Source organism: Colletotrichum acutatum (genome assembly GCF_030867785.1).
Source record: "Colletotrichum acutatum strain CBS 112980 chromosome Unknown BDZ83scaffold_92, whole genome shotgun sequence".
NCBI classification, from domain to species: Eukaryota; Fungi; Ascomycota; class Sordariomycetes; order Glomerellales; family Glomerellaceae; genus Colletotrichum; species Colletotrichum acutatum.
Window position 1 is genome coordinate 76744 of NW_026849086.1, and position 23471 is coordinate 100214.

General features: G+C 50.0%; 9 protein-coding genes across 9 annotated transcripts; 5 read left to right on the forward strand and 4 right to left on the reverse strand.

The window, feature by feature from the left end:
• Positions 1–45: 45 nt before the first annotated feature.
• BDZ83DRAFT_755042 (amidohydrolase 3) lies at positions 46–1680 on the reverse strand (the record flags this gene model as incomplete). Its single annotated transcript, XM_060514560.1, has 1 exon — positions 46–1680. The coding sequence occupies one exon, from the start codon at positions 1678–1680 to the stop codon at positions 46–48; it is 1635 nt and encodes a 544-aa protein (XP_060361707.1).
• A 962-nt stretch (positions 1681–2642) lies between these two features.
• On the forward strand, positions 2643–3528 carry BDZ83DRAFT_677613 (thioredoxin-like protein). The gene is made up of 3 exons (XM_060511172.1): positions 2643–2773; positions 2842–2862; positions 2912–3528. Exons 1-3 carry the CDS (start codon positions 2727–2729, stop codon positions 3522–3524), a joined length of 681 nt encoding a protein of 226 aa, XP_060361708.1. The 5' UTR covers positions 2643–2726; the 3' UTR covers positions 3525–3528.
• A 101-nt stretch (positions 3529–3629) lies between these two features.
• On the reverse strand, positions 3630–6295 carry BDZ83DRAFT_584758 (glutamine synthetase; the record flags this gene model as incomplete). Its single annotated transcript, XM_060505791.1, has 2 exons — positions 3630–5114; positions 5168–6295. The coding sequence occupies 2 exons, from the start codon at positions 6293–6295 to the stop codon at positions 3630–3632; spliced, it is 2613 nt and encodes an 870-aa protein (XP_060361709.1).
• Positions 6296–7821: 1526 nt separating this feature from the next.
• BDZ83DRAFT_785525 (uncharacterized protein) lies at positions 7822–12740 on the forward strand. Its single transcript, XM_060515632.1, has 6 exons — positions 7822–7971; positions 8110–8795; positions 8851–9960; positions 10333–10672; positions 10740–11505; positions 11562–12740. Exons 1-6 carry the CDS (start codon positions 7920–7922, stop codon positions 12289–12291), a joined length of 3684 nt encoding a protein of 1227 aa, XP_060361710.1. The 5' UTR covers positions 7822–7919; the 3' UTR covers positions 12292–12740.
• Positions 12741–13846: 1106 nt separating this feature from the next.
• Positions 13847–15045, forward strand: BDZ83DRAFT_457140 (uncharacterized protein). The gene is made up of 2 exons (XM_060503201.1): positions 13847–14813; positions 14872–15045. Exons 1-2 carry the CDS (start codon positions 14121–14123, stop codon positions 14872–14874), a joined length of 696 nt encoding a protein of 231 aa, XP_060361711.1. The 5' UTR covers positions 13847–14120; the 3' UTR covers positions 14875–15045.
• On the forward strand, positions 15036–17060 carry BDZ83DRAFT_457152 (kinase-like domain-containing protein). Its single transcript, XM_060503202.1, has 3 exons — positions 15036–15228; positions 15279–16094; positions 16170–17060. Exons 1-3 carry the CDS (start codon positions 15163–15165, stop codon positions 16953–16955), a joined length of 1668 nt encoding a protein of 555 aa, XP_060361712.1. The 5' UTR covers positions 15036–15162; the 3' UTR covers positions 16956–17060.
• Positions 17061–17164: 104 nt separating this feature from the next.
• On the reverse strand, positions 17165–19273 carry BDZ83DRAFT_584845 (cutinase transcription factor 1 alpha; the record flags this gene model as incomplete). The annotated part of the gene is made up of 1 exon (XM_060505802.1): positions 17165–19273. One exon carries the CDS (start codon positions 19271–19273, stop codon positions 17165–17167), a length of 2109 nt encoding a protein of 702 aa, XP_060361713.1.
• A 424-nt stretch (positions 19274–19697) lies between these two features.
• On the forward strand, positions 19698–20962 carry BDZ83DRAFT_584768 (alpha subunit of gdp-forming succinate-CoA ligase; the record flags this gene model as incomplete). Its single annotated transcript, XM_060505792.1, has 5 exons — positions 19698–19857; positions 19934–19950; positions 20008–20124; positions 20185–20563; positions 20622–20962. 5 exons carry the CDS (start codon positions 19698–19700, stop codon positions 20960–20962), a joined length of 1014 nt encoding a protein of 337 aa, XP_060361714.1.
• Positions 20963–21378: 416 nt separating this feature from the next.
• Positions 21379–22032, reverse strand: BDZ83DRAFT_755048 (uncharacterized protein; the record flags this gene model as incomplete). Its single annotated transcript, XM_060514561.1, has 2 exons — positions 21379–21864; positions 21928–22032. The coding sequence occupies 2 exons, from the start codon at positions 22030–22032 to the stop codon at positions 21379–21381; spliced, it is 591 nt and encodes a 196-aa protein (XP_060361715.1).
• Positions 22033–23471: the final 1439 nt, after the last annotated feature.

The window sequence follows — 23471 nt, forward strand, 5'->3', positions numbered from 1 at the left end:
ACCAGCCAAAGCCTAGCTGATCTCTCCAAACTTAACCGAGGTGATCTAAGACGATGCTGAGTCGCGGATATCCCAGACTTTCCTGCCGCCGAACCAAGTCTCCTTCACTTGAGCTTGCAATAAGCTCCTCTCATCCCACTTCATATCAACCACAATGAAATCAGCACACTTCCCAGCTGCAAGACTCCCCGTCCGCTTCTCGTCAAACACACTACTAGCAGCACCCCATGTAGCGGCCGTAACAGACTCACAGAGTCCAAGGCGGAAGTGCTCGTTGAAAGTCCCAGTGAACTTTGGATCCCTTGCAGACCGTCTCATCGCCGCAACATACAGGTTTTCCATCGGCGCCCAGGGAGAGGTCGGACTATCACTGCCAATAGCCATCAAAGCCCCCGAGTCGGCGAATTCGCGGTAGGCAAATGCTCGATGACAACGATCTTCTCCGATCAGGCGGGGCCATTCAGTGAGGACGGCCGGATCTGAATGGACTGGCTGGATGGAGGCTGTGAGACCCAGCCTGCCTAAGCGAGCGGCGTCTTCTGGTGACACAAGTTCCAGATGTTCGATGCGGTGGCGGCGGCCGGGAGTGGTGTGCTTCTCGATGGCGTCGATTGCCATTCTAACCGCGGCATCTCCAATGGCATGAAGGGCAACTTGGAGACCACCATCGTTCGCTTCCTTGACTACGGGGTCCAGGTATTCTGGTTCCCAAATCGGTGGGGGCTTGCCTGCCGGTGCGTACGGTTCCGAGAGAAACGCCGTGCAAGCATCGATAATGCCATCGCAAATCACCTTGATGCCGACAATCCGGAAGTCCGAGCTAGTGGTGGAGTTGTAAGCACGGCTCAGCTCAATAGCGCGACGAACTTGACAGGAGTTGGCATTATGATCCGTTGTTGGCTTGATCAGCCAGTAAGCAGCTACACGGATCGGAAAATCGGGCTGGGTATCTCGAAGGGTTATGATTGCGTCCCAGGCTTCCTCGTCCATTGCCATCTCCACCACACCGGTATATCCCGCCGCATTGTACTCCTTCACTGCGGCGATGATGGCCTTGATTCGCTCTTCTTTGGGGGATGAGGAAGCCTGGTACGGCCAGATGATGGACATCATTGCACCTTCATCGAGAACACCAGATGGGTTCCCATGTTCATCGCGATGGATGCGTCCGCCAGCTGGATCCGGCATATCAGCGACTCCAAGCTCTTTCAGAGCTGCGTTATTACACCAAGATGAGTGTAACGAGCTCGCATCGACAAAAATTGGGCGGGGATCAATATCATCAAGTAGAGCAGCCGAGACCCCCTTTGGAGTCATCGAGTGCCTCCATCCTCTGCAGAGAATTGTTGGGAGGTTCGGGTTTGCCTTAGCGTATGACCCAATGCTGAATCGGATGTCGTCTATCGTTTTGCAATTTGATAAGTCGAGTTTCCGAAGAGATTGTCCTAGCAGGAGGAGGTGCATATGGCCGTCAATGAAGCCGGGAAGAATGGTACGCTGTTGCAGGTTGTGGACCCTGAAGCCGGTTAAGTCTAATGGTTCTATTTCTTTCCGAGTTCCGACAGCTGCGATCTTCTCGTCTATCACCAAGAGACTGTCGACGAAAGTTGCTTCGGCGTTGAGTCCAGTCCCGGCGTTGACGAGAACTCTGCCATTGTGAAAGAATGTCCCTGCAAACATTACAATTACACGAAAACGTCTAATCTTAAGTGAAGTTTGAGGAAGATTATAATTGCTGGTTTCACTTAACAAGAAACGTCGCTGTGAGTTGTGTTAGTGAGACGCTAAAAGGTACTGATATAACGTACAAAGAGGAAGCTAGAAGCTTTAATCGTTTACTTCTTGGTCGCAAAGCTGCATGTAAGTTGTTTTTGATGCAGGTAAAAACTACTTCCGAGTCTCGACACGTTCTAGAAGCCTTTGCTTATTCTTATAGTCCCAGCTTAGCGTCAGGTGCTCAATACTACTTATCTTGAGTCGCTAATGATTCCGAGAAAAGATCTTGTCAACAGAAGTCAAAGTGGGTTTTCGTCGTTTAGCGCTCGTCACGACTTTACTTCCCAGTTCACTCAACTCTCATACCCCATCTTAGCTCCCGAATAGTCAAAAAGCGGGGCAAGACCTCTCCTCGACTTTCCTTCCCAGTCAATCTAGATAGCATCGTTCATAGTGCGGTTAGAGGAAGACCGCGCTCCTTTGGCTCCCGCAATCAGCTTCTTTGCTCTGATTCCCCCGACTCATCATGGCCCTCACTTATCGAGTCATCGATTGTCCTAGAGATATTTGAGAAGTAAGTATGACTTGCTACTTGATACATCGACCTCCCTTCTACTTTCGTCGGGCTGTCTGAGCCTGCATTTTGAGCAAGAAGTAACAGACGCTTAAGGCCCAATGAAAAGGCATGATTGAGTAAGAGCTCACAAGCATGTAACAATCCAAGGGGGAGCGAGCGAAATAGGGGTAGGAAAAGGTGAAAAGGGAAAGATATCGGTCAAGTCAATTGTAGAAGAATTGACGTCCAGCCCCAACTTATATGCAATCTCGTTGTGAATTCCGTCGATCTCCCGGCCACGTGAACGCGACCTAAATAGGAGATCATAGGTGCGGGGTAGTGACCAACTGATGTTCAGGCAAGCGTCATTCCGGCATCTTCAGGCAGGCTTCAAGTGTCAAAGACAAAAGTAAAAACCACATTTTACTAAGTCAATTCTCTCAACTTTCAAAACATGTATCAGTCACAGATCACATTTACTTTGGACACAGTCTGTCCCTGGTGAGCGTCTCATTCCACCACAACCTGGAATTTTCTACCATGAACGAAAGTTAACCCTTCGAGGAAAGGACCTATATCGCTAAAAAGAGGTATCAAATCACAAACATGGATGCACTTTCGTGATCTGACAGTAGGCAGATTGACGGAAGCTCTCAATCAAGTCGCGGCCAGCCCCAATGGCAAAGATGTTTCCTTCACCTTGGTCTTCCGTCCATACCAACTCTACCCAGACTTCCCATCAGAGCCGCAGGGCAAGCGGCACTGGTACACGACAGCCAAGCATGATGCCTCCGATCAAAAGCAAGAAGTTTTCGAAGCGACAATGGGGGCCCTCGGATCCGCAGCCGGCATCAACTTCTCCTTTGGGGGCACCATGTCCAACACGCTTCCGTCACATCGAATTATCCAGCATTTTCAGGAAGCCAAGAATGCAGAGACTGCGAATCGACTAGTTGATGCGTTATATAGTCGCTACTTCGAATGCGAGCAGGATCAAAACTCCAAGGATGTGCTGGTTGACGCGTGCGTCGAGGCCGGTATTTCGGAGACGGAGGCGAAGGCGGTTGTGGATGATGAAAGTGAAGGGAAGATGGAGACGAGAAACATGATTCGAATGGCTGCCATGGATGGTGTTGATTCGGTACCGTATATCATGTTTGAGGGCCGTCGGAGGGATCTCACTCTCATCGGGGCCAAGGAGGTTGATGAGTATGTCAAGGCTTTGCAGACCATCATCAAAGAGAGTAAGTAATGAAGTGCACTTAGTATTATAACTTTTGTTTCATTCATAGTGTGTAGACAGGCACCCAGCTAAGATAAATTTGGTCATCAGCTCCAGTTTGGTCGAGATGTTGTCCTAGTATCTCTCCAAGATCCACTGTCGCCGGTCATCACTACTGATAGCCTCAAGGTTCTTCATCTCCTCCTCCTTGACTGTGACGTATCTCTCTACCAAGTCCTCACCAAGCAGCTCGTTCATGACATCGTCCGCGCGGAGAGCTTTGAGCGCCTCTGGCAGACCTGAAGGAAGCATCTGCTCGACGCCCAGCTCCTTCCGGTCATTCGGCGTCAAAGACGCCGGGTCAACCTCGCAATCACCCCAGGTCATCTTCTCGCCTTCGATGACACCGTGTGTGCCTGCGCCCAGGAGTGCAGCGAGTGCGAGGTACGGATTTGCGATGCCGTCCATGCACTTGACCTCCCAATGGCTGTTCTCAATCTTGCGCAGCGGCGTCTCTCTGTTCTGGGTGCCCCACGTTACCCAGCGACCGCCGGCCCAGCAGCCATCTTGAACTCTCTCGTAGCTGACAGGGTTGCTGTATGTGAAGGCCGTAATCGCGCGAAGGTGCCTCAAGATCCCGGCATAAAATGGGTTGTACGTCTCTGGCTTGGAGCCTGCAGCGGAGTTGATTGACATGTGCACATGGGCTGCGGTGCCGCAAGCTGTCGGATATGGTTTTGGGTGAAGAGTCATCCTGTAACCTTCTGCAGCTGCGATGCCTGAGATGACCTCACGTACGTAAAGCAATGTGTCGACTGCTTCGAGGGGAGGCGCCTGAGGAAGGATGACTTCGAACTGGCCGGCCGCACTCTCAGGGTGCACTTGTTCGATGTAGATGCCGTCGGCGTCTAGCTCGGCCACAGCCTTCTCAATGACTTTGGCAAAGACAGGGTGATCCATCATGCGGGAGGTAGACCATGCGTGGCCGTCGTTGCTAAGGGTTTTGTACTTTTCGAAGGAGTTATCCACGTGCTCGAGGAGAACCAGCTCAATCTCGAACCCGAGACTGAAGGTCAACCCATGTCGGGCAGCTATCTCGATTACCCTTTGCAGTAATGATCGCGGGCAGAAGGGTACAGCAGAGCCGTCATACTCTCTGAAATCGCCAAAGACGCTGATATGACCCTCTCTGGGACCCTCCTGAAGTGAGGTGAAGTCGGGATGGAGGCGGTACTCTCCGGTGCCAGATGCCCCTGGGACCACGTGGTCGTTCTGCAACAGTCCGAGACTTGCTTTTGTGATACTAATGGAGAAGTCACCGTCTTCGTTCATTACAGAGAGAACTTTGCGCATTGGTATCGCGCGAACTCGTGGTGTTGCTGTCAGGTCATTCCAGTAGATGCGCAGGTATTGAGGTGGCTTTTTTCCATCCAGGAAAGCTTCGAGGATGTCAAGATCGCTTCTTCCTGACAGTCTTCTCGGGTTCGCAATTGTTTCATCGAAGCTGAACTCTAGTCCGAGATGGTACACACGGTTGGAGTTGTTGAAGAGGATGTCTTTGACGAGTTGAGTTGCTTCCCGCCAGGTCATGTGTCCCTTGCGGGAATACTCAGACAAGACCTGGAACATGTCAGCATTGACGGATAGAAGAAGCGGCATATGACATTATTGACCTTTTCCAAGACCTCCCGCACTTGAAGGACGGCGAGTAGGTAGGTTTCTGGGAACCAATGCCCATCAGTGCTCCACAATATCTTAGACCAGGGACACAGCTCTAGAACCTGCCGCACGGCAGTTTCCTGGCCATCTCTGCTCAGGAACGGAAATATCTCGCCAATATCAGTGTAGACGTTGGCATACACAGACGCCAAGTACCCGGCCTCTCTCATGAAGGGGTAGCTGGCATGCAGGAGTACGATGGGAATCGTGGGGTACTGGCGAATGAACTCCTGTAGATGTGATGGGGAAGCGGAAGTGAGAGTGATGTCGTTGTCGCCGAGGCCAGTGTGAAATTGAATTGGCTTCTTGCCAGAGCCTGAAGCATTCCTTATGAGACAAGCCAATCTATGCACCAGATACTCATTAAGCCCACGATGATTGACGCGTGTGAATGCCTTGTCAGTGCCTTTGGTATGTTTCTCGTGGATCTCCTCGAATACCTTGCGAGCCGCAGCAGCGTCTGGTCTCCTAGGGATACCTAAACCAGTGCGGTAGCAAATCACGGACTTGAAGCCAACGACTTCTGGATCGGCTATGGCCTCCACAATACTGTGATCAAACGCCTTCAATGCCTTTTCAAACACGGACCCGGCGTCTTTGGCGGTTCTTGGAGCGTTCTCATCCGTGGGGAGATGGTTATTGATAATGTCTGCCGCAATTTTCTCGATGCGCACAATCCTCTTGGCGGGGCTGCGGGTAAGGTCGCTGAAGTACGTGTAAGGATAGACCGCATTCTCGCCATCTAAACCATCGTCGACCAGAACCGATTCAATTCCATTGAGGCATTCCGCGACCCAGGCATCATAGTCCTCGATGCGTTTCGCCTCAATGGCATTCACGACGGCTTCCCAACTCGGTTCGCATCGAAGGATCTTGGAGAGCTGTTTGACGGCGCGCAAGTGGGCCAAACTGGTCAATGAGGCGTGGATTGCATCGCCGTGCGCTTCAGTTGTGATTGATAGAAGAGGATAACGGCCAATTGCATCGAGATCTAGAAGAGGATGGGCATGGTTGTCGATGATGGGCGTCGTCTGAATGGTATGGCTAAGGAGTGCCTGGCCAGTAAGCTTCGCGGGATCCATCTTCGCGGAGAAAGACCGCTAGAGAGGTCAGGGTTTTGGCTTAGGTTGAAAAGGAATTCTAACAGCCTTTCAACCGCAAAATGATGGATGTAGTCCCCAGGCGAGATGGCTTTCGGCCTGGTAATTTGGTTGCGCAGGTGTGAAGATGCAGCTGGCGGGAAAGGGAGGGAGGGGTAGGTGATCAAGCCGTGAAATGACGTGAGACCTTCTTATCGCTGCCGCTGCCGTGCTATGCCGATAGGAGAGTTCATGTCTTACAGCTCCGGGAATCCTCGCCTCCCTTTGGGTAGATCGCGAGGGGCAACAACCCAGCCCCATCTCACCCATTCGTAGATGTAGACTGGCCAACGTCACGGGCTGGAGCGTGTTCGTCGGTTCAATAAGCTTTATACCCCGCAATCAACGGGTGCTAGGTGTCAGCTAGGGTCGACCATAAGACGAATCCGCCATAAGTCCATGTTGAGAAAGCTGTGAAGATGATGTTTAAGGCTATAAAGACTGCCCTAGCCCTTTGTGTCAACGATGCCATTTCGCAGTCATTGAGAAGTATCGCTGATATCGACGAGTTCTCGACAGCCTTGGTTTTTAGTCTGATTGATTTCAAGTGACTACCTAATTGAACGGATTGTACAGGCCCGCCGGAGTACCGAACCGTTCGGGGCGGTTCTACTGTCGAGAAGTAGACTTCGGGCCGGCTCCGGCAATCGGCAGGAATTCTCCCTCATCATCAACAATAACGGAGATGTTGAAGTGACACTTTTCTCAACCGTTGCCGAGGAGTGCGCAAGATGCCTATCTGTGTTCCCCAACGCACGAAATTTTGGCGCCTACTAACTTACCTACTTACTTACATGTAGGGTTTCGGAGCTAGCGGGGTTAAACGAAATGGTAATTCAAGCAGGCTGGACGAAATCTCGCATAGGTCGGCGTGCCACAGAGCTGCGGGACATATCGCCTGCAGAACACCCCAGGACGTTCCATATCAGGCAGACCAACCGGAAACTGAAGGCTGCCGTCCCCAAGAATCGAGTGAGACCACCTGCTTGCAACCGACCCGATCCACCAGCAGCCTGCTCCAAGGATGACCAAAAATCTCAGATATCGCGCCTCAAAAGACTAGAGATCAGCATCCTCGTGCCGAAACGCCTGCACTGAGCCTTGCTGCTGATACCTCAGCCGCTGCGCCGGTTGCCACTAGGAACAGCCACTCTCTTCAGCTTCTGCATGGCGACCATGTCTCATCACAACCGGACGCCTATCTTGCTGGCCACTCTCTTGCAACTTTGCGGATAGCTTGGTCTCACGCGCCCGGCCGTAGTCAAACCCGGCATAAGACCACTCTGATACTCGCCGCCCCCGGACTGCAATCCTCGACTCGATCGGGATCCGACTTCAACACAAAAATGTCTGCTGGTAGCATCTTCGAAGGAGCCGAACACTTCGCTTGGCCTATTTCTTGCACAATCCTCCTCCTCGTATTTGTGCGCTTCTTCGCTCCGCAGGTGCGTCGACCTTCTAGCTTACGCCCCGATTTGAAGGTCAGAAAGAGGCTGACCCGTACGATTAGAAACCCCAACACGGACTGCCTCTCTCAGAAAGTTGCACAAGAAAGCGGTTGAGTGAGATGGCGTTTCTGGAAGATACTGATGAACGCTCCGTAGTTTTGTCGGATGGAGGTGAGTGCCCCGTTGGATGGACTCAAGACTGTGTCACGTATCTCAGGCTTAGCCCAAGATCACCTTAGGAGGCCAAGTTCTCATACAAACATATCTGTTGATAGGTATTTGGGCAATGCTGATTACTACGTCGAGTAGAAGGATATCTGCCTACGGAACTGCCTTCGAGCACTGATGGTCATGTCTCATTAGGGACGTCCCAAACGCACCCACCCGAAGCAACTTCTTTTCCTCTCAACTCATCTGTTAGCGATGATTCACTCGAGGAAAGAATCATCCAGGGCCTTTGTAAGACCGACGATGACAAAGACTTTCTGCCAGCCGACATTATCGACGTCTTGACATCTAGAAGAATTGTCGAGGAAGAGCTCGAGGCGCACGTGACAAGTGATCAACTGTCATCTCTTGTAGCCTATGTCACAAACCCATATCAACCTGCTAGGCGGCTGTTTCTTACTCTGGTTGTCTGCGATGATCTGAAGCGACTCCAAGATCTAGCCGATGCTCCTCAAAAGTTTCATGACGACGACCTACCCGTCAAAGTTGTGAAAAGCCCTGAGACGAATGGGTACTCAATGGAAAGCATCGAAGGCGGCAAAAGGTGGCCTCTATTCGCGAGTCGCCGGAAGCTCACTCTCGACAGTTTCTTTCACAGTCAATGGCAATTCCTTGCGCCTGTCTTCACTGCCAATTCCTTTCGTCATAAGCTTCACCCTAGCTGCCCTCTTCCTTTTACCGTGAAGATCAACCACCAAAAAGCGGGTTTTTTCAGCTCCGTGTTTGAAGTGGTGATCCATGATGCACATCAGAAGGTACTGCCTATGGTAAAGATATCTTGCCCTGTTGAGATGTACTTCATTCGCTTACAATTGATTAAAGGCTACGGGGAAGAAGATTCGTGTCGCCTCAAAGGAGATGAGAATCGGGATGGACTCATACTATGAGAAAGAGGCGGATATTTTGGAAACCATACGCAATGTTGAAAACCTGCATCTCATTAAACCTTTAGCGGCATATCGAAGAGGTGACCTTAGGGGCTTCCTTTTCCCTTGGGGGGAGGGTGGCAACCTGAAAGAATTCTGGGGCTCCCAAGAAAAATTGCGACCTGTGCCTGTCAGAGACCCTCATCTTGTTCTTTGGGTTCTACGGCAACTACAAGGGATCTGCGGATCCATCAGTGCCTTGCACGAAAGGAACTGCCGACACGGAGATCTGAAGCCCGAAAATATTCTTCATTTCCTCGAGACCGGCAGCAATGGTGTTCTCAGAGTTGCCGACGTAGGGCTCGCTAGGTTCCATCTCGAGGCTACCAGAGATCGAAACCAGCCGACGAATACCATGACTGGCACTGTTCGCTATGAGCCTCCGGAATTCGGGCTTACTGAGCAGATCTCCCGACTCTACGATGTGTGGTCACTGGGTTGCGTCTTTCTCGAGTTTCTCATCTGGGTGCTTTATGGCAACAGCAAACTGAGAGACTTCAACAGGGCCAGCATCGAAGAGAAATTCTGGAGCAAGGATGATGAAGGCTACCATCAGCATCGCGAGGTCAAGCGTTGGATATCTCGCATGTCGAAGGACCTCCGGCGAAACGACCCTACTTCCAGCACTGCGCTGAAAGACGTACTGGAGCTAATCGACTTGAACATGCTAGTACCTGAAGTCGAAGGCCGAACAAACTCTCTCAAACTGTACGAAAGACTGAGAAGTATCTTTGAACAAGCTCAAGCACAGGAAAACTATCTACTGGATTCTACTCTATGGAATCGCATCAGCACTAGCGCAGTCCCCGCTGAACACAGGCGCTCTAAGCTGGAAGTTCCTGGCCAACGACCTCTCCCAGTTCGCGCACCAACAAGTCAAAACCTACAACCTGCGCTTCTCGGGCGCGCACCGGACGTGCCTATACCAGACACTCCTATGATTGTTGAACCCCATGCTGAACCAAGCGAGGTCAACATGCAAATTCCGATCCCGAATGCTCAAGAAGTAAGTAAATCTTGACATGACACTACACAGCAGTCTCCGTAAGAATTGATGCTAATGAGATACTTCGTGCGTAGTATGTGAGTGTCAGATCTTTGTGACGGTTGATTTTCCTGTGACAGATGTGCGGTCTCTCGGTCTCTTCTATACTAACTCCAGTCATTCCAGAACGTAAGCTCTTTCTAATTGACATCAAACTCCTTGACATTTTCCTTCAGGTATTGCTAATCAGTCAATTTTACTCATTTTTGTACTCGTGATAGATGGTAAGTCTCTCTAACATCCTTGAAGCGATTTGTGGCTAACAATATGTAACGTGTAAGCCTCATGAAAAACCCCCTTTCTAGGCATCCTGCTCCAGCTAATTCTCATCAGCAGCTTGACAACTTCCGAGATGTGTGGGAGTTGCAGAGTGATAGCCATTTTGCTAGTGAATTCTATCGCAAATCTGCATCGCCCCTACCGACCCCACAAGGTTCCATACTCTGCAGTAATTGCAAGGGGTATGATATCTGGACGCCGATGTTTCTTATTTGTGAACGAGTTGTAGATCTCAAATCCAGATCTCAGACTTGCGAGCTATGCGCACTCTTAGTGCAGAGTGCTGGACTTCTTGGCATGGAAGATGGCCATGAATTGAAGTGTCGAAGAGAAGGCTCATCTTTGAAGATTGATCCCGATGGTCCCACCATTTTGAGTCTTTATGTAAACCCAGGTAAGTATCGGAAGAAATTCATTCGCATTGTTGACCGAAGATGCCTGCTCACTAGAAACAATAATAGCGACCGACGGCTCTACACCCCCGCATGCACAGATAGGCTTTCCTACCCTACCGGAAACAGGCTCTCCTGAGCAATTTGTTCTGCTGAATGAGTGGCTACGCGTGTGTGACGAACAACACAGTCATGGCGTCGATGATCGTACCGAGTTACCTACTCGCGTCCTTGATGTTGGAATAGACCCGAATTCTACTATTCGTCTCTGCGACGGAAAATCTCTTCCACTCGAACGATACACTGCTCTGAGCCACTGTTGGGGAGTGAATTCTCAAGCCCAAGTCCGTACCCTGAAGGAGAATATCAATGTCTTTCGCAAGCAGATTGACTTCGGCATTCTCCCAAAGAGTTTCCAAGATGCGGTTAAGATTACGAGAGCGTTGGGACTACGCTACCTATGGATTGATTCACTCTGCATTATCCAGAATGATAAGCAGGACTGGGCTTTCGAGGCCACACGCATGGAGCATGTCTTCAGCTCTGCTTACTGCACCATCGCAGCCACAGCAGCGTCTTCTTCGGCTGAAGGCTTCTTGCGACAGAAAGCAAACCATCCATTCGCAACATTGGAGGGACCCGGCGGTGGCTTTACCTTCGTGCGCAAGTCTATCGACGACTTCCACCAAGATGTCGAACAAGCTGTTCTCAACCAGCGTGGATGGGTGTTACAAGAGAGGGCGTTATCGCGCCGAACACTTCACTTCACAGCATCTCAGGTGTATTGGGAATGCGGCAAGGGCGTTCATTGCGAGAGTTTGATGAAGCTGTCTAAGTAAGTCCCAAATCTTCGGCTTTTGGATTCCTAAAGGCTGACATTTATCCAATAAGCCGACAAGCTGCCCTTCTCGGGGACTCCGATTTCCCCAAATCAGCCTTAGAGTACTTTAAGGGAGGCCGAATTGTGACATTCCAAACCCTCTATCAGATATATTCCCGGCTCGCATTCACAGTACCGAGCGATCGGTCCATTGGAATCAAGGGCCTGGAAGAGAGGCTGGTCAAGGACTTTGTTACCAAAGGCGGATTTGGCATTTTCGACGAATATCTTCAACGAAGTCTTCTTTGGCAGAAAGCTCCTGATGCGTCACTCGATAGAATCTCATACCCTCCAGATAGGCGAGTCCCCTCCTGGTCCTGGATGGCATATCAAGGCCCAATAGCCTATCTTGAGGCTCCCTTCGAACATATCAACTGGACCAAAGATATCGTCACGCCTTTCAACACTGATAGCGGGAAGAAGACTCATTGGGCAGTTTCCGAGGGCAGTGAAGTTCCTCTCCTCCGTGGCGTTGCTAGTCGCATCAGATTGGATGCCATCGAACTCCTCAAAAGAGTCAGATTCGATCAGTCAAAGCCGCATACGATAGATCAGCTAAGATGCATCGTCATTGGGAAGGAGAAGACAGAGGGTTTGACCCGGGAGCCAGAAAATTATGTTCTTGTGATTGTCAGACTACCTGGAGAACAAGGTGGTCGATATGAGCGCGTTGGCGTAGGAAGATTACTGGCTGAACACATCCTACTGCGAGAGCCGCAGCTCAACGTCGAGGTGCAGTAGTTTTCTACGAATTCTTTTCGTAGAATCTCTCCTTTTTCATGGACTTTGTGTCAAAACGAAATGTTACTTGTTTTTTTTCACATCACTTTTCAGGGTACCTTATGTTATCAAACGAGTATTTTTTGATTTTAGTTGATCATCATGTTGTGTGTTGCATCAATATTCGTGTGAAGAGGCGGTCTTGAAAATATGAATCGAGAGACTTGGCCTAGGCAAGACTAGTTCTTGTCGATGCCGGTGGCCGCCGTTACATTCGGTGGAAATTAAATACCTAAGATGTTTCAGTCCTTTGAATTCCCTTCTCTTCGACTTTTGCTGATTCCATGCTGGAATCATTTGTCCTTTCTGTTAGGCTGTCTAGCCTGTGTTCTTGCTAGTTGCGGGTATCCAGCTCGCGCAGTCTGCGCTGCTCCTTGTCGCCTTCGCCCGTCTCTTAGAATCAAAAGCTCATGAATCGAACATTCATGAATCATACATGTACTAACATGAAGAATCAGCATCCACGCCCTGAAAGCATCGCAGTCCTGCACTTCATGTGCCGGCTTCACATACCAGAGTAATCCTACAGTCGGTATTTACTTGCTTTCAGCATCGAGCTTTCGGACGGAGCTCTCTGACTATCGACTCGCACCGTGTATATGTTATGCCGCATCTCTACGGTATAACTACCGCTGGGTAGTCGTCTCTCTAGCGCCCGTAATAGCTGAGAAGAGCTCGTAAGATTCGAGTGAATTTGTAATTCTACAGGTTCTTGCTGATCGTAGTGACCTGATTCAAAATCCTTGACAGATGCGTATTGCGGCATTGTATCACTGAGCTGTGTATTCAAAGCTTGTACCGTTCTTTGCTGGCTTCTAGATCGCAATCTTCAGTGAGCGGTTATTGAGTTTAAATCTACAAACTCGAGATAACATTCTAAAATGCGAAGGAAGTTACCGAGAAAAGCCCAATCTCCTAGCCTTAGACATGTGTAAATTCCACCACGTTAGGCGACTGGCGGGTGTCATTGTGACTGAAATAGACATATCAGATTCGGAAAGTCGCCTGACGGGGGCGCTGGGGCTGTGCTCGCGTGCGTGATCATTTACTGATCTCAGCTGGCATAGCCTGACCTAACCAAGGAAGACCGGAGGTATGATCTCTGGGGTTTCTGAATCATGGTCTCAATGATATTTGACTGGCTGCAAGCAGCAATTGACCAGGCTAGATCAAGTGATGCGGTGTTGGTCCCGTATGCTGGCTATGGCGAACCACCTCGACGCTCAGCCCCAAGCCTCCCGCTGCACAGGACTTCCCTTGGATGCCTACTAGGCTTTCCGGGTAGCTTCAGGGGGCTTAGCCTCTAGCAGTCTCGGTGACATGAGAAACGGTGGTGTAGCATCACATCTGCTTATTGGACATTGCCAATGTAACTCAAGGTAGGGTTAGGAAAAGAGAGCACTACAGGAAGCCCGAGTATCACGGCAAATCAGGCTGTGCCATTCCAGCTACTTTGATCAATCGGAATGTCTCAGTCACACACATCATATTGGCACAGTAATGGATAAGTGGTTTGTGATAATTTAAGTCCAGCGTCGCTCAAGGCGACTGGTGAAATGGGAGCTGCGGGGCCTAGCACCGACATCTGGTCTAATACCTACTTACTTGTTGACTCAACCATCAGTAATAATTTTCGCGCATGATTTGCCCAGCTGTCTGCTAGCTGTCATCTCAAGGTCATCAGTCTAGACCCTGCACTCATTGTACGAGACAGATTTGAATTTGTTCCTGTTTACTTGATTGTTCCACTTCCAATAGCTTGTCCGCCTTAAGGTACCTCTCCTCTGAGGATGGATCCCACAAAGCGAGCAGGCATTGACCGAGAGCTTTTGGGCCTCGCCGAACCTCCGATTCCAAACGGATCAACATCTGAAACAACATCTTCGAATCAGATCAAGGCACCACAGCTCGGATGTTCCGATTCGACTTCCAAATATTCACAAGTGGAAACAAAAGACTCTAGTCAAAGCGGCCCACTCCTCCCATGGCGCATCAATGTCACCGATGAAGACGTTAATACTGGAACGCGTTACGAAGAGGCGGTAGGAAAGCCCCGGCTCATTAACGGAGAAAAGCAGAACCTAGGGTCATTTGGAGGCGGCTCATCCGATGCTGGAGCCTCTAACTGCAGCTTTCTAAGTATTGTACCTGTGCAGGATATGGGCCATTCAGATTACATTGAGTGGGAGTCATCGGAAGTGGCGAATGATGGTGTAAGGACCCAGGCATCACAAGCTACCTATCCTGCACCATGGCCTCAGGACAACACCAACGACGATGCCGATGTTCAGACCATGAGCGACGTTATGTTTGCCGCCAGCATAACTTCGGCGTCGGAAGACAAAGACTTTTTGCCTCTCGATGCACTCCGCCGAATCGTGACTCCATCGGCCGTACAGAGGCTTTTAGGACATGCATTCCCTCATTTCAAACCCAAAGTCATCAACAGCTGGGTCTCCAGTATTAGTGGCAAGCCAGATGAGGTCAAGACCCAGCCACGACGACGCAAGATATTTGCTATACTGATTTTAATGGAGCAAGTGAAGTTGATCGAAGACTTTCTCAAACACGACATTGACGACAGTTATTTACCTCTGGAAATAAAACGGAACTCCCGTCACAAACCTGTCATCCAACTTCAGAAGAAGGATGGTACGATCTTGAGTTGTTTAGACCATTGGCGTAACAAGCACATCAAAAATTTTGTTCAATGCCAGGAGACCATTTGCACACCATTTTTTAAACTTCCAGGCGATGACGTGCACTATTACGAAATTACATCAAAAACAATTCTGCCATTCCAAGAATACGACTTAGTTCGAATTGGCGGCTATGGGAGCGTTAGAAAAGTCAGAATCCACCACGCGCATTATAGCCGCGATGCTATGTCCAAGGCAAGTCGCTACCTTTGGTCTTACAACTACGCTTGTTTTCTCATTCTTCCTTAGGACCGAGGGAAAGTCTTCCGGCATTTCGCGGTCAAGCAACTTCATCTTGAAACTCATGAAGAGTATGCGAGAGAAGTGGAGCTTTTTGAAAGACTAGGAATGGGATCAAGAGGGCCAGACCCCGACCATTTAATCCAGCTTCAGCTCACCTACAAATATGGACAGTCTTACTACCTGGTCTTTCCCTGGGCAGATGGTAACCTGAAGGAATTCTGGAGCCAAAATATTGCCAACCCAGAGAGCAAAGCTGAGTCCGTCTGGTTCCTCAGCCAATGTTCAGGCCTCGTCCGCGCCCTTCGAAGAATTCATAATCTGAGGACCATGTCCAAAGAAGACAACTGCGTCCCTGTTCCAAACGAACCAAACTCGTTGCTTGATAACAAACACTGGGGCCGACATGGCGACATCAAGCCAGAAAACATTCTTTGGTTCAAGAAATACGAAGAGTCGCGTCGCAACTTTCTTGTGATCTCCGATTTTGGGTTAACTCGATTCAACAGTGTAGATTCCAGATCGAAAGTCGCTCACGAGGCACTCAGGGGCTTCTCGGGGTCCTATCGGCCTCCCGACGTGGATCTGAAAAGAACCATATCGCAGAGGTATGATATCTGGTCTCTGGGCTGCGTCTTCCTCGAGTTCGTATCGTGGTTTCTTGTCGGCGACGATCGAACACAAAACGATTTCACAGACGCTCGGATCCAAGAAGATGGCTTGCATACTGGGTCGAGGATTCTTGTTGAAGATAAGTTCTTCAACTTTAATCCAAGTAAAGATGATACACCCTCGACGGCTGAAGTGAAGACATCCGTCACTGATGTAAGTGGTCTCAACGAAGCCGTCGCTCTCCTGGTGATATATGCCTTCCGCAATCTTACTGACCATTGATGATAGTGGATTGATTACCTACATCGGCAGGAGAGCTGTGCTGAGCCCGTGCATGAAATGCTGAACCTCATTCAGCACACAATGCTTGTGCCAGATGCTAAAGAGAGATGGGCTTGCTCGAGGATACAGCCTGTGATTAACGATTTGATCCGGAAGAGCAAATGTGACACAGCTTATGCCACCATTGGGACTCACGGCGTGTCCGATCCATTGAGATTTCCCTGTATATCTGTGGAATCTCCTGCTGTATGTGATCAGCCCGACAACATTTGCCACGTTTTGAATGACATCGGAGAGCAGGAAGGCAAAATACCGAGTTTACCTGGCACTCCTGAAAAGGCCGTCCGAAGGGATAGATCATTATCTCTTTCGCCAGCAGCTGCCATCAGCAGCAGGGGGCGTAAGCCGTCCCAAACAAACGACCGCGTGAAACGACCGCCAGTCAAGCCAGTGGTCTCTCCCATTCAATCATCTTACTTCTCTCGTTCAGTCACTGAACCTAGTTCCATACTGGCCTCCGAGGGGGAGAGTATTGCGAGGTTGGTGAGGTTGTTGTCCTTTAGTACGGAAGATTCCACACAATTGATCATGAGTCTGTCGGAGGCGGCATCAAGTTTCGCGAGTACACCAGACATGTCCCCGTTCCCTAGTCAGTCGGGTGAAGACTGTTTTGATGTACTCGAACAAAACTTGGTCCTAAGGCAGAAGGAAGCCTGTGAGGGCGTCAAGGTGCCAAATGAAAAGCAACCAACACAACGGCGTGAAGAAGCTATTGCATTGACAGAAACATAGTGAATGGAAAGGTCTTCTGCAGTGCATGCACAGAGGCAGCAACTCGTGTATTCGGAGAGGCCTGAAGACGAGTATAGCTTCGGAAGCATGTATGTGATAACGCCTGTTTAATTTGATGCAAGTCACCATATGGATCGGATGTTCGCGCTTTGTCATAGATACTGATCCTCTGCATACAAAATTCACCCCAAGTACATCTGGAAAGTTATTCAGAAGCCCACAGTCGTCTGCGAGTTGCTATCAATTGATGGCGAATCAGTAGCTGGCGTGCCCGTGTTCCAGTTTAGGATGCCCCCCTCACCGAAAGCGAAGTCATTTTCGATCTGTGTAAACAGGAATTGATTTGCTTCTTCGGTGGACCATGACCATGGAGGCTCAGATGCCAGTAGTGTATCAAGTCCATCTTCCCCATCATGCTCAGCCGGGCCATGATTGAGGCCACTCATCACCACCGGGCCGGCATTGACGTCCTGCACACCGTCGAGTCCATATGCGAAAGAGAGATCATCTTGCATCCGTAATCGCGCCGCCGTAGATCGATCCAGATATTGGAAGAATAACTGCAGCACCCACATCCTGACCTCCCATGTTTTTTGCAGCTCTTGCAGGCCCAGAAGACATATTTTCGCTCTATGCTCAATGATGGACCTCCCGGTACCATTTAAGGAACGAAGATGGACCGTATGAATACAAAGCGTATTGAAAAGGTTTGTTATAACGTGAATTTGCCCGTGACGTAAGTTTCCCTCCAGTAGCATATCCTCTATGATGCGGGAGTTTCTTGCCGCGGCCTGGAGGGCTATCTGCCCATCCACTTCTTTACTTTCTTCAGCACTGCCAATGCAACCTGATCTGTACAATAGGATGAGGAGATTGTTGTATGCCAGATGTAACATACTGGCATGAAACCCTGCCGCATCGCCAAAGTCATTATTCGCCAACGACATGACTGCAGGTAGTTGCTTTCTCCATTTCACGAGGTCATCCCTCATTTGAGACCGATCACTAGGTGATAGTGACTTACTAGGGAGGTATCCGCTATGAACAATCCTTCCCAGTACTCTAGAGAGTTGAGCTATGCTGATGAAGTACGAGATGTACTCTTGGGCTTTGGGACTCGGCAAAATTGGGTCAAACGCCCGCTCGAAGTCAAGTTCCTCTAGTGGCTCGATATCGCAATCTTCGTCTCGAATCCTGTTTGGCAGGCCCAATGCTGCAGCACACTGCCTTTCGCGGATATAGATGGCCCACCACAAGCGTCTAGAAAGTCTCTCGGTCCTCTTCTCGATTACAGCGGATCTTGAGGATCGATGAAGCGCCTTCGTCTGAGCAAGACTGATGGCTGCGCCAAGCCAGTGCCGGGCGTCTTTCTCCAGGAGCAAGCCAGCCCTCCAAAAGCTCATAAGAAACAAAGCTTGGGTGACTGTGAACTTCTTTGGCTCAAACTCGACGTCGTAAATGTCCTTTGCGCGATTGTAAAACACCCACTTGGCAACATGACGGCCTCCGAGTCCAATGGCTGGTAGATCATCTTCCTTGCAATGGATGACAGCTATGAAGAGGATCGCGTGTAGGAGTAGAGGGGATAAGGTGCCATCTCTGAAGCTCGTCCAAACATCTGTTTCATCCACGACAGGGAAGCATGGGTGGAACCATTTGAAGTACGTCTTAAGCAACGTTTCCACGGCTGGCACAGGTGGGAATGAAAAGACGCCTTCTGCTTTGAGAGAACGAATTCTCGACTTTCTGCGCTCTACTTCCCATTCTGGTAGTAAATTCTCAGCTCTCACAGCGTGAGGAACGGCATGCAGAAATTTCAAGTTTTCTGGTGGTGATGTACCGGCTGTCGGCGGCGTGGGGTTGCTATTGGTGACATAACGTATTGAGGATGACTCGCCGAGGAATACCGAGCTATCGTCCTCTTGTCTGTTGTTTGGTGCCAAGGAAGGTGACTGCGGTTGTACTGTGATGCTTTCCTGATCGCCCGAGCCTTCTGCCTCCCGATATCTTGCAAGATCGGCAAGTGCTTGAGATGCGGCAAAGTGCTCATCATTCCCAGTCGCCAATGACTCATCAAGGAGACTTGTATCGATGAAAGAAGGTGACGACCCGGCCTGATCTAGTCCGCCTTGGTCGCCTGGCTTTGCGCTTCGCCGTGATGGGCGAGGATGCTTGCCCCGTCTCGACTCACGGAGCTCACAAGGCGTGTCGGCCGTTGTGCAATTGCGACAAGGTCTTTGCTCGGTTACATTACACTTGACGCGTCGCGCATTGCAAGCTCGGCATGCCTGGCGCGCTCTCCTGCGGAGGTTCGTCATAACTGCCAGCCGGAGGTAACAAAATTTTCCGGGCGCGACTGTGTTTAGCCGTGAAGAGTCGCCAAGTATTAAAACACGCTCGTTTCCTCTCGCGCTCAAATGGGTCCCCCAAGATGCCCCCGGCAGTATTTGAGCTCTCATGAGATGTTGTCCAAACAAAGAATTGTGCAGGTGGTCATGTAGCCGAGACTAAATCTTTGGTATAGCCGAGTGCGGGGGCCTCTAGATGCGCCAATGACATCACTACGCCTGCTTTTCGGTTATATGGAGTTACATAACCGATCCATTCCAGACCCCATCCATGCTTGCTTCGTTTTGATTATTGACTTTCACCCTGCTCTGCTGTGCTTTAGGTACGCGTATCAATAATCATACTGATTCTTGAGCTTTATGAGAGACACAGCCGAGAGAGTCTCAAGGCAACATGGCCACAAAATTGTCTTACCAACTCAAGTGCTTGTCTCGGAAACTTGGAGCTCCCAGACTTGCCAGGGGATTCTCATTCACAGCCGAGAATCGGGGTACATACGAAAGTACTATTGCCAATCTAAGCATTGATCAGAATACCAGAGTGATATATCAAGGTAAGAAAAGTGGTAATGCGTCAATGCACCGAATTCCTCCCAGACTCTTGGGGTTTGCTAACTCACTATTATGTAGGATTTACTGGTAAAGCAGTGCGTACCATGCATTGACGAAACTGATGTAGCTTTTATTGGGCTGACTGATACTAGGCGACCAAAAATGCAAGAGACACGATAGAATATGGCACGCAGATTGTTGGGGGTGTTTCCCCTGGGAAGGGCGGTCAGGATCACCTCGGCCTGCCCGTATTTGACACAGTACAAGAAGTACGAAATCATTAGCATCCTCTCAGCTGTTTGCTTTGGCTGACGAAATTTTGTCTACAGGCCGTAAAGAAACTGAAACCACATGCAAGCGCGGTTTTTGTTCCTGCCCAATTTGCAGCAGGGGCTATCATTGAAGCAATCGAGGCTGAGATGCCGCTCGTTGTTTCAGTTGCTGAACATGTGCCCCTTCACGATATGGCTAGGGTTCAAGAGATTCTCCGAACACAAGACAGAACTCGACTTGTGGGACCCAATTGCCCCGGAATCATCGCACCCGACCAATGTCGCATCGGCATCATGCCGTACAAGCAGTACACAAAAGGTGTTGTTGGGATTGTGTCCAAAAGCGGAACACTCAGTTACGAAGCTGTAGGAGCCACGACCAAAGCTGGGCTTGGGCAGAGTATTGTTGTTGGAATGGGAGGAGATATGATGCCAGGTGAGCAGAAACCTCCACCAAACATACCCGTTGGATTTGTTCTAATTTGATGTGTAAGGTACCACACTTCTGGACGGGCTTAAATTATTCTTTGAACATGAAGAGACTAAGGGAATCATTGTCATTGGCGAGATTGGCGGCGAAGCTGAACTAAGAGCAGCGGAGGCCATAAGAGATTACAGAAAGTTGACGCCTAACCCAAAGCCAATAATTGCAATGGTCTCCGGGAGAACGGCGCCGCAAGGAAAAACTATGGGTCATGCTGGTGCTATTCTTTCACCGAGAGATGTGCTTGCCGATGTTAAAGCAAAGGCACTCGAGGAGGCGGGTGCAATCGTTGTGCCACACCCGGGAGTGATGGGCAATGAGATGAGAAGGCTTCTTAATCTGCAGCTATAGCTTGAAGTTCAAAAACTGATGAGATCAATTACTCGACATACTTGCAAAGTCGTACAGTTATTAGTACTTACCACTGGTGTCTCATCTGATCTATCATTTCATACCTCAACTGCAAAGATGATTGTAATTGATCGGCAATACTGATAAGAATTTCTCTCTGCACGATAACTTGAACATTCAGCTGGTTTTGATTCTTTTGAACGCAGTTGGACAACGCCTGGTTGTCTTTTTATCCGCCGCTTCAGGTAAGTCAAAGGCAACTAGGTATCAAGACACTTCTGTTCGAAGGCAATGCCGTTTTCCCCACGGCTCAAATGAAGAAAGCAAACTCTTGTAGCGGAATCCCCGCCCCGAGTGGTATCATGTGTGGTGTGACAGTCATCCCGCCCTTTCAAGGCTGACTCATTGTGTCAAAATCAAGAGATTTGCCTCTGATGATGGCTATCGTCTCCGTGGTCTGGATCATCAGACCCAGGTCGCATACTCTCATGCTTGACCTTGCGATATTTCCACTTACTGATGGCTCGCCGTGGACTCATAGCCTTCTTGAACTTGGTCCAGGTCCCATCCTTTTTCGCCGATGCCGGTGGCAGCTCGTACTCGCAGTCTTCAAAGGGATTCTCTCCATGATCGTGACCATGCTCACGATCCCAATCCCGCGCAGCCTGCTCATTTTGCTCCCTAAAGTCTTCTCCAAATGGGTTGCTCTCAGCGTATGAGTAATCATCGTCATCAAACGGGCTCGCCGTTCGCCGCCGGAATGTGGGGCTACGCAGGGATGGGGTGGTGGATCTCGGCAGCCAGGAGAATCGCCGTTGTGAGTCCGCGGCCGGCGGTGTGGGTTCTGGAATGATCGTGGTGGTCATCATGGTGTTGATTGTGTGTCTCCTCGTCGGTGCCGGCTAGACGAATATCACAGTCAGTTTGGGCATTCAGATGGTGCACTGGCGTTTGTCGAGTCATACAGGTGTTGAGATCTGAGCTTGAGAAAAGGCGGTGCTTTTCTCGTCAATGTCCATTGATGGGCCCCTCATCTTGTCGTCGGGGTCGCACTCGTAACCGTTGAGCATCGTGCCGATATCTAGAAGCAGAGAACAGTGAAAGCAAATTTGCTTCGTCCAACGTGCGCAGACAATGAAGATCGTAGGCTTTCTTTTCTGTGCGCATGGCACTCGTGTAGTGCCTCTGATTACGTCGAAGAGAAAGCTGGGGGCGGGGGACCGGAGGGCGCGAGCGGATACGGCCAGCCACGTTTATGTATGTACGGAAAACATTGTTTCAAGGGATGCCGAGTCATTGATCTCATGTTCTAGGCTTCATTTGGCTTTTCATTCGATCTTGTTGCATGGAACACCATAAATGATGGGTCATTCTTCCTCCAAGGGAGGGGTAAAACCCAGTGTGTCTCCTCAAACATGAGACGCAAATCGTTGATGCGCTTTAGGGCCTCTGGGTCGCCGGCGGTGCTATTGTGTTACTACCAATGCACTGTCTGATCGCCTGGAAAGCGGGATGGTTATGGAGACAAGTTCGTGGGGAAATCCATGTTGGCAAGACTTTGTTGGCACTGAGCAAATGGTGGAGGCGGGAGTAGTTCCTATTCCCAGCCGTGTCATCCGGGATGGTCCCATCCGCTCCGGAGGCGATCAGTAAGGTCTCTGTGGGGCCGCCCCCGACTTACATGGGCCACCCATCCAAAGATCCGGCGTTGCCAGCTGTCGATCACGGGCTAGTTGCGGTCGCAGACCGCACTCGCCTGGCGAGAACTGGGACTACCGTGGCATTAAATCCCATCCCTTTTTCCTCTCCAACCTCCTCCTCTGGTTCGCATGATTAACTCTAAACAACAGCGCAAGTCGTTGACATTGCACAGCCACGTTTGGCTAGAACCCAAGCTCGGATGCGGTCTGCATATCAACCGTTGCCTGTTCTCCAAAGGAAGAAGACCGTTTCGATAAGAAGATCATGCAGGAGAACGCAATCGACGGAAAATAAAGAATCTAGAAGCCACCTGATTCGTTCACCTACCGCCATGCATGGCAACTCTGACGCAAAGATGGGAATCTGCCAGTCTCCATCTACCCCGGCACTCCCGATCTAGTCTGTGCGCTGACAAACATCCACATCTATCCGTAGACGCCTAGACGGATAGCGAAGATCACGGACCCTTTTCATCAGTGCAACTCTGTCTAGGAGCTAGTCAAGCTAGTGGATTTTGCCAGTTCGCTTGATTCTCTTACCCGTGTCACCTCACAAACCCACTGACCGAAACGCCAAAGCGACCAATATTCGACAGCCTCCCCCGGTCATTCCGGAAATTTTCGGCGATCATGAAGCAGCCTCACGAGTCACCTAGGACCCCCTTTTAAAGGAAGGAAAAAAACCCTTCCAGACCCCCTGCTCGTTGCCCCCCTTCACACCCTCTTCCACAACAAGTTGCCCTCTTCAAAACAAAGACAGATAGCATAGTTTGCAATAAAGACGCGTCCTGGTTCGACAATTTGCAACT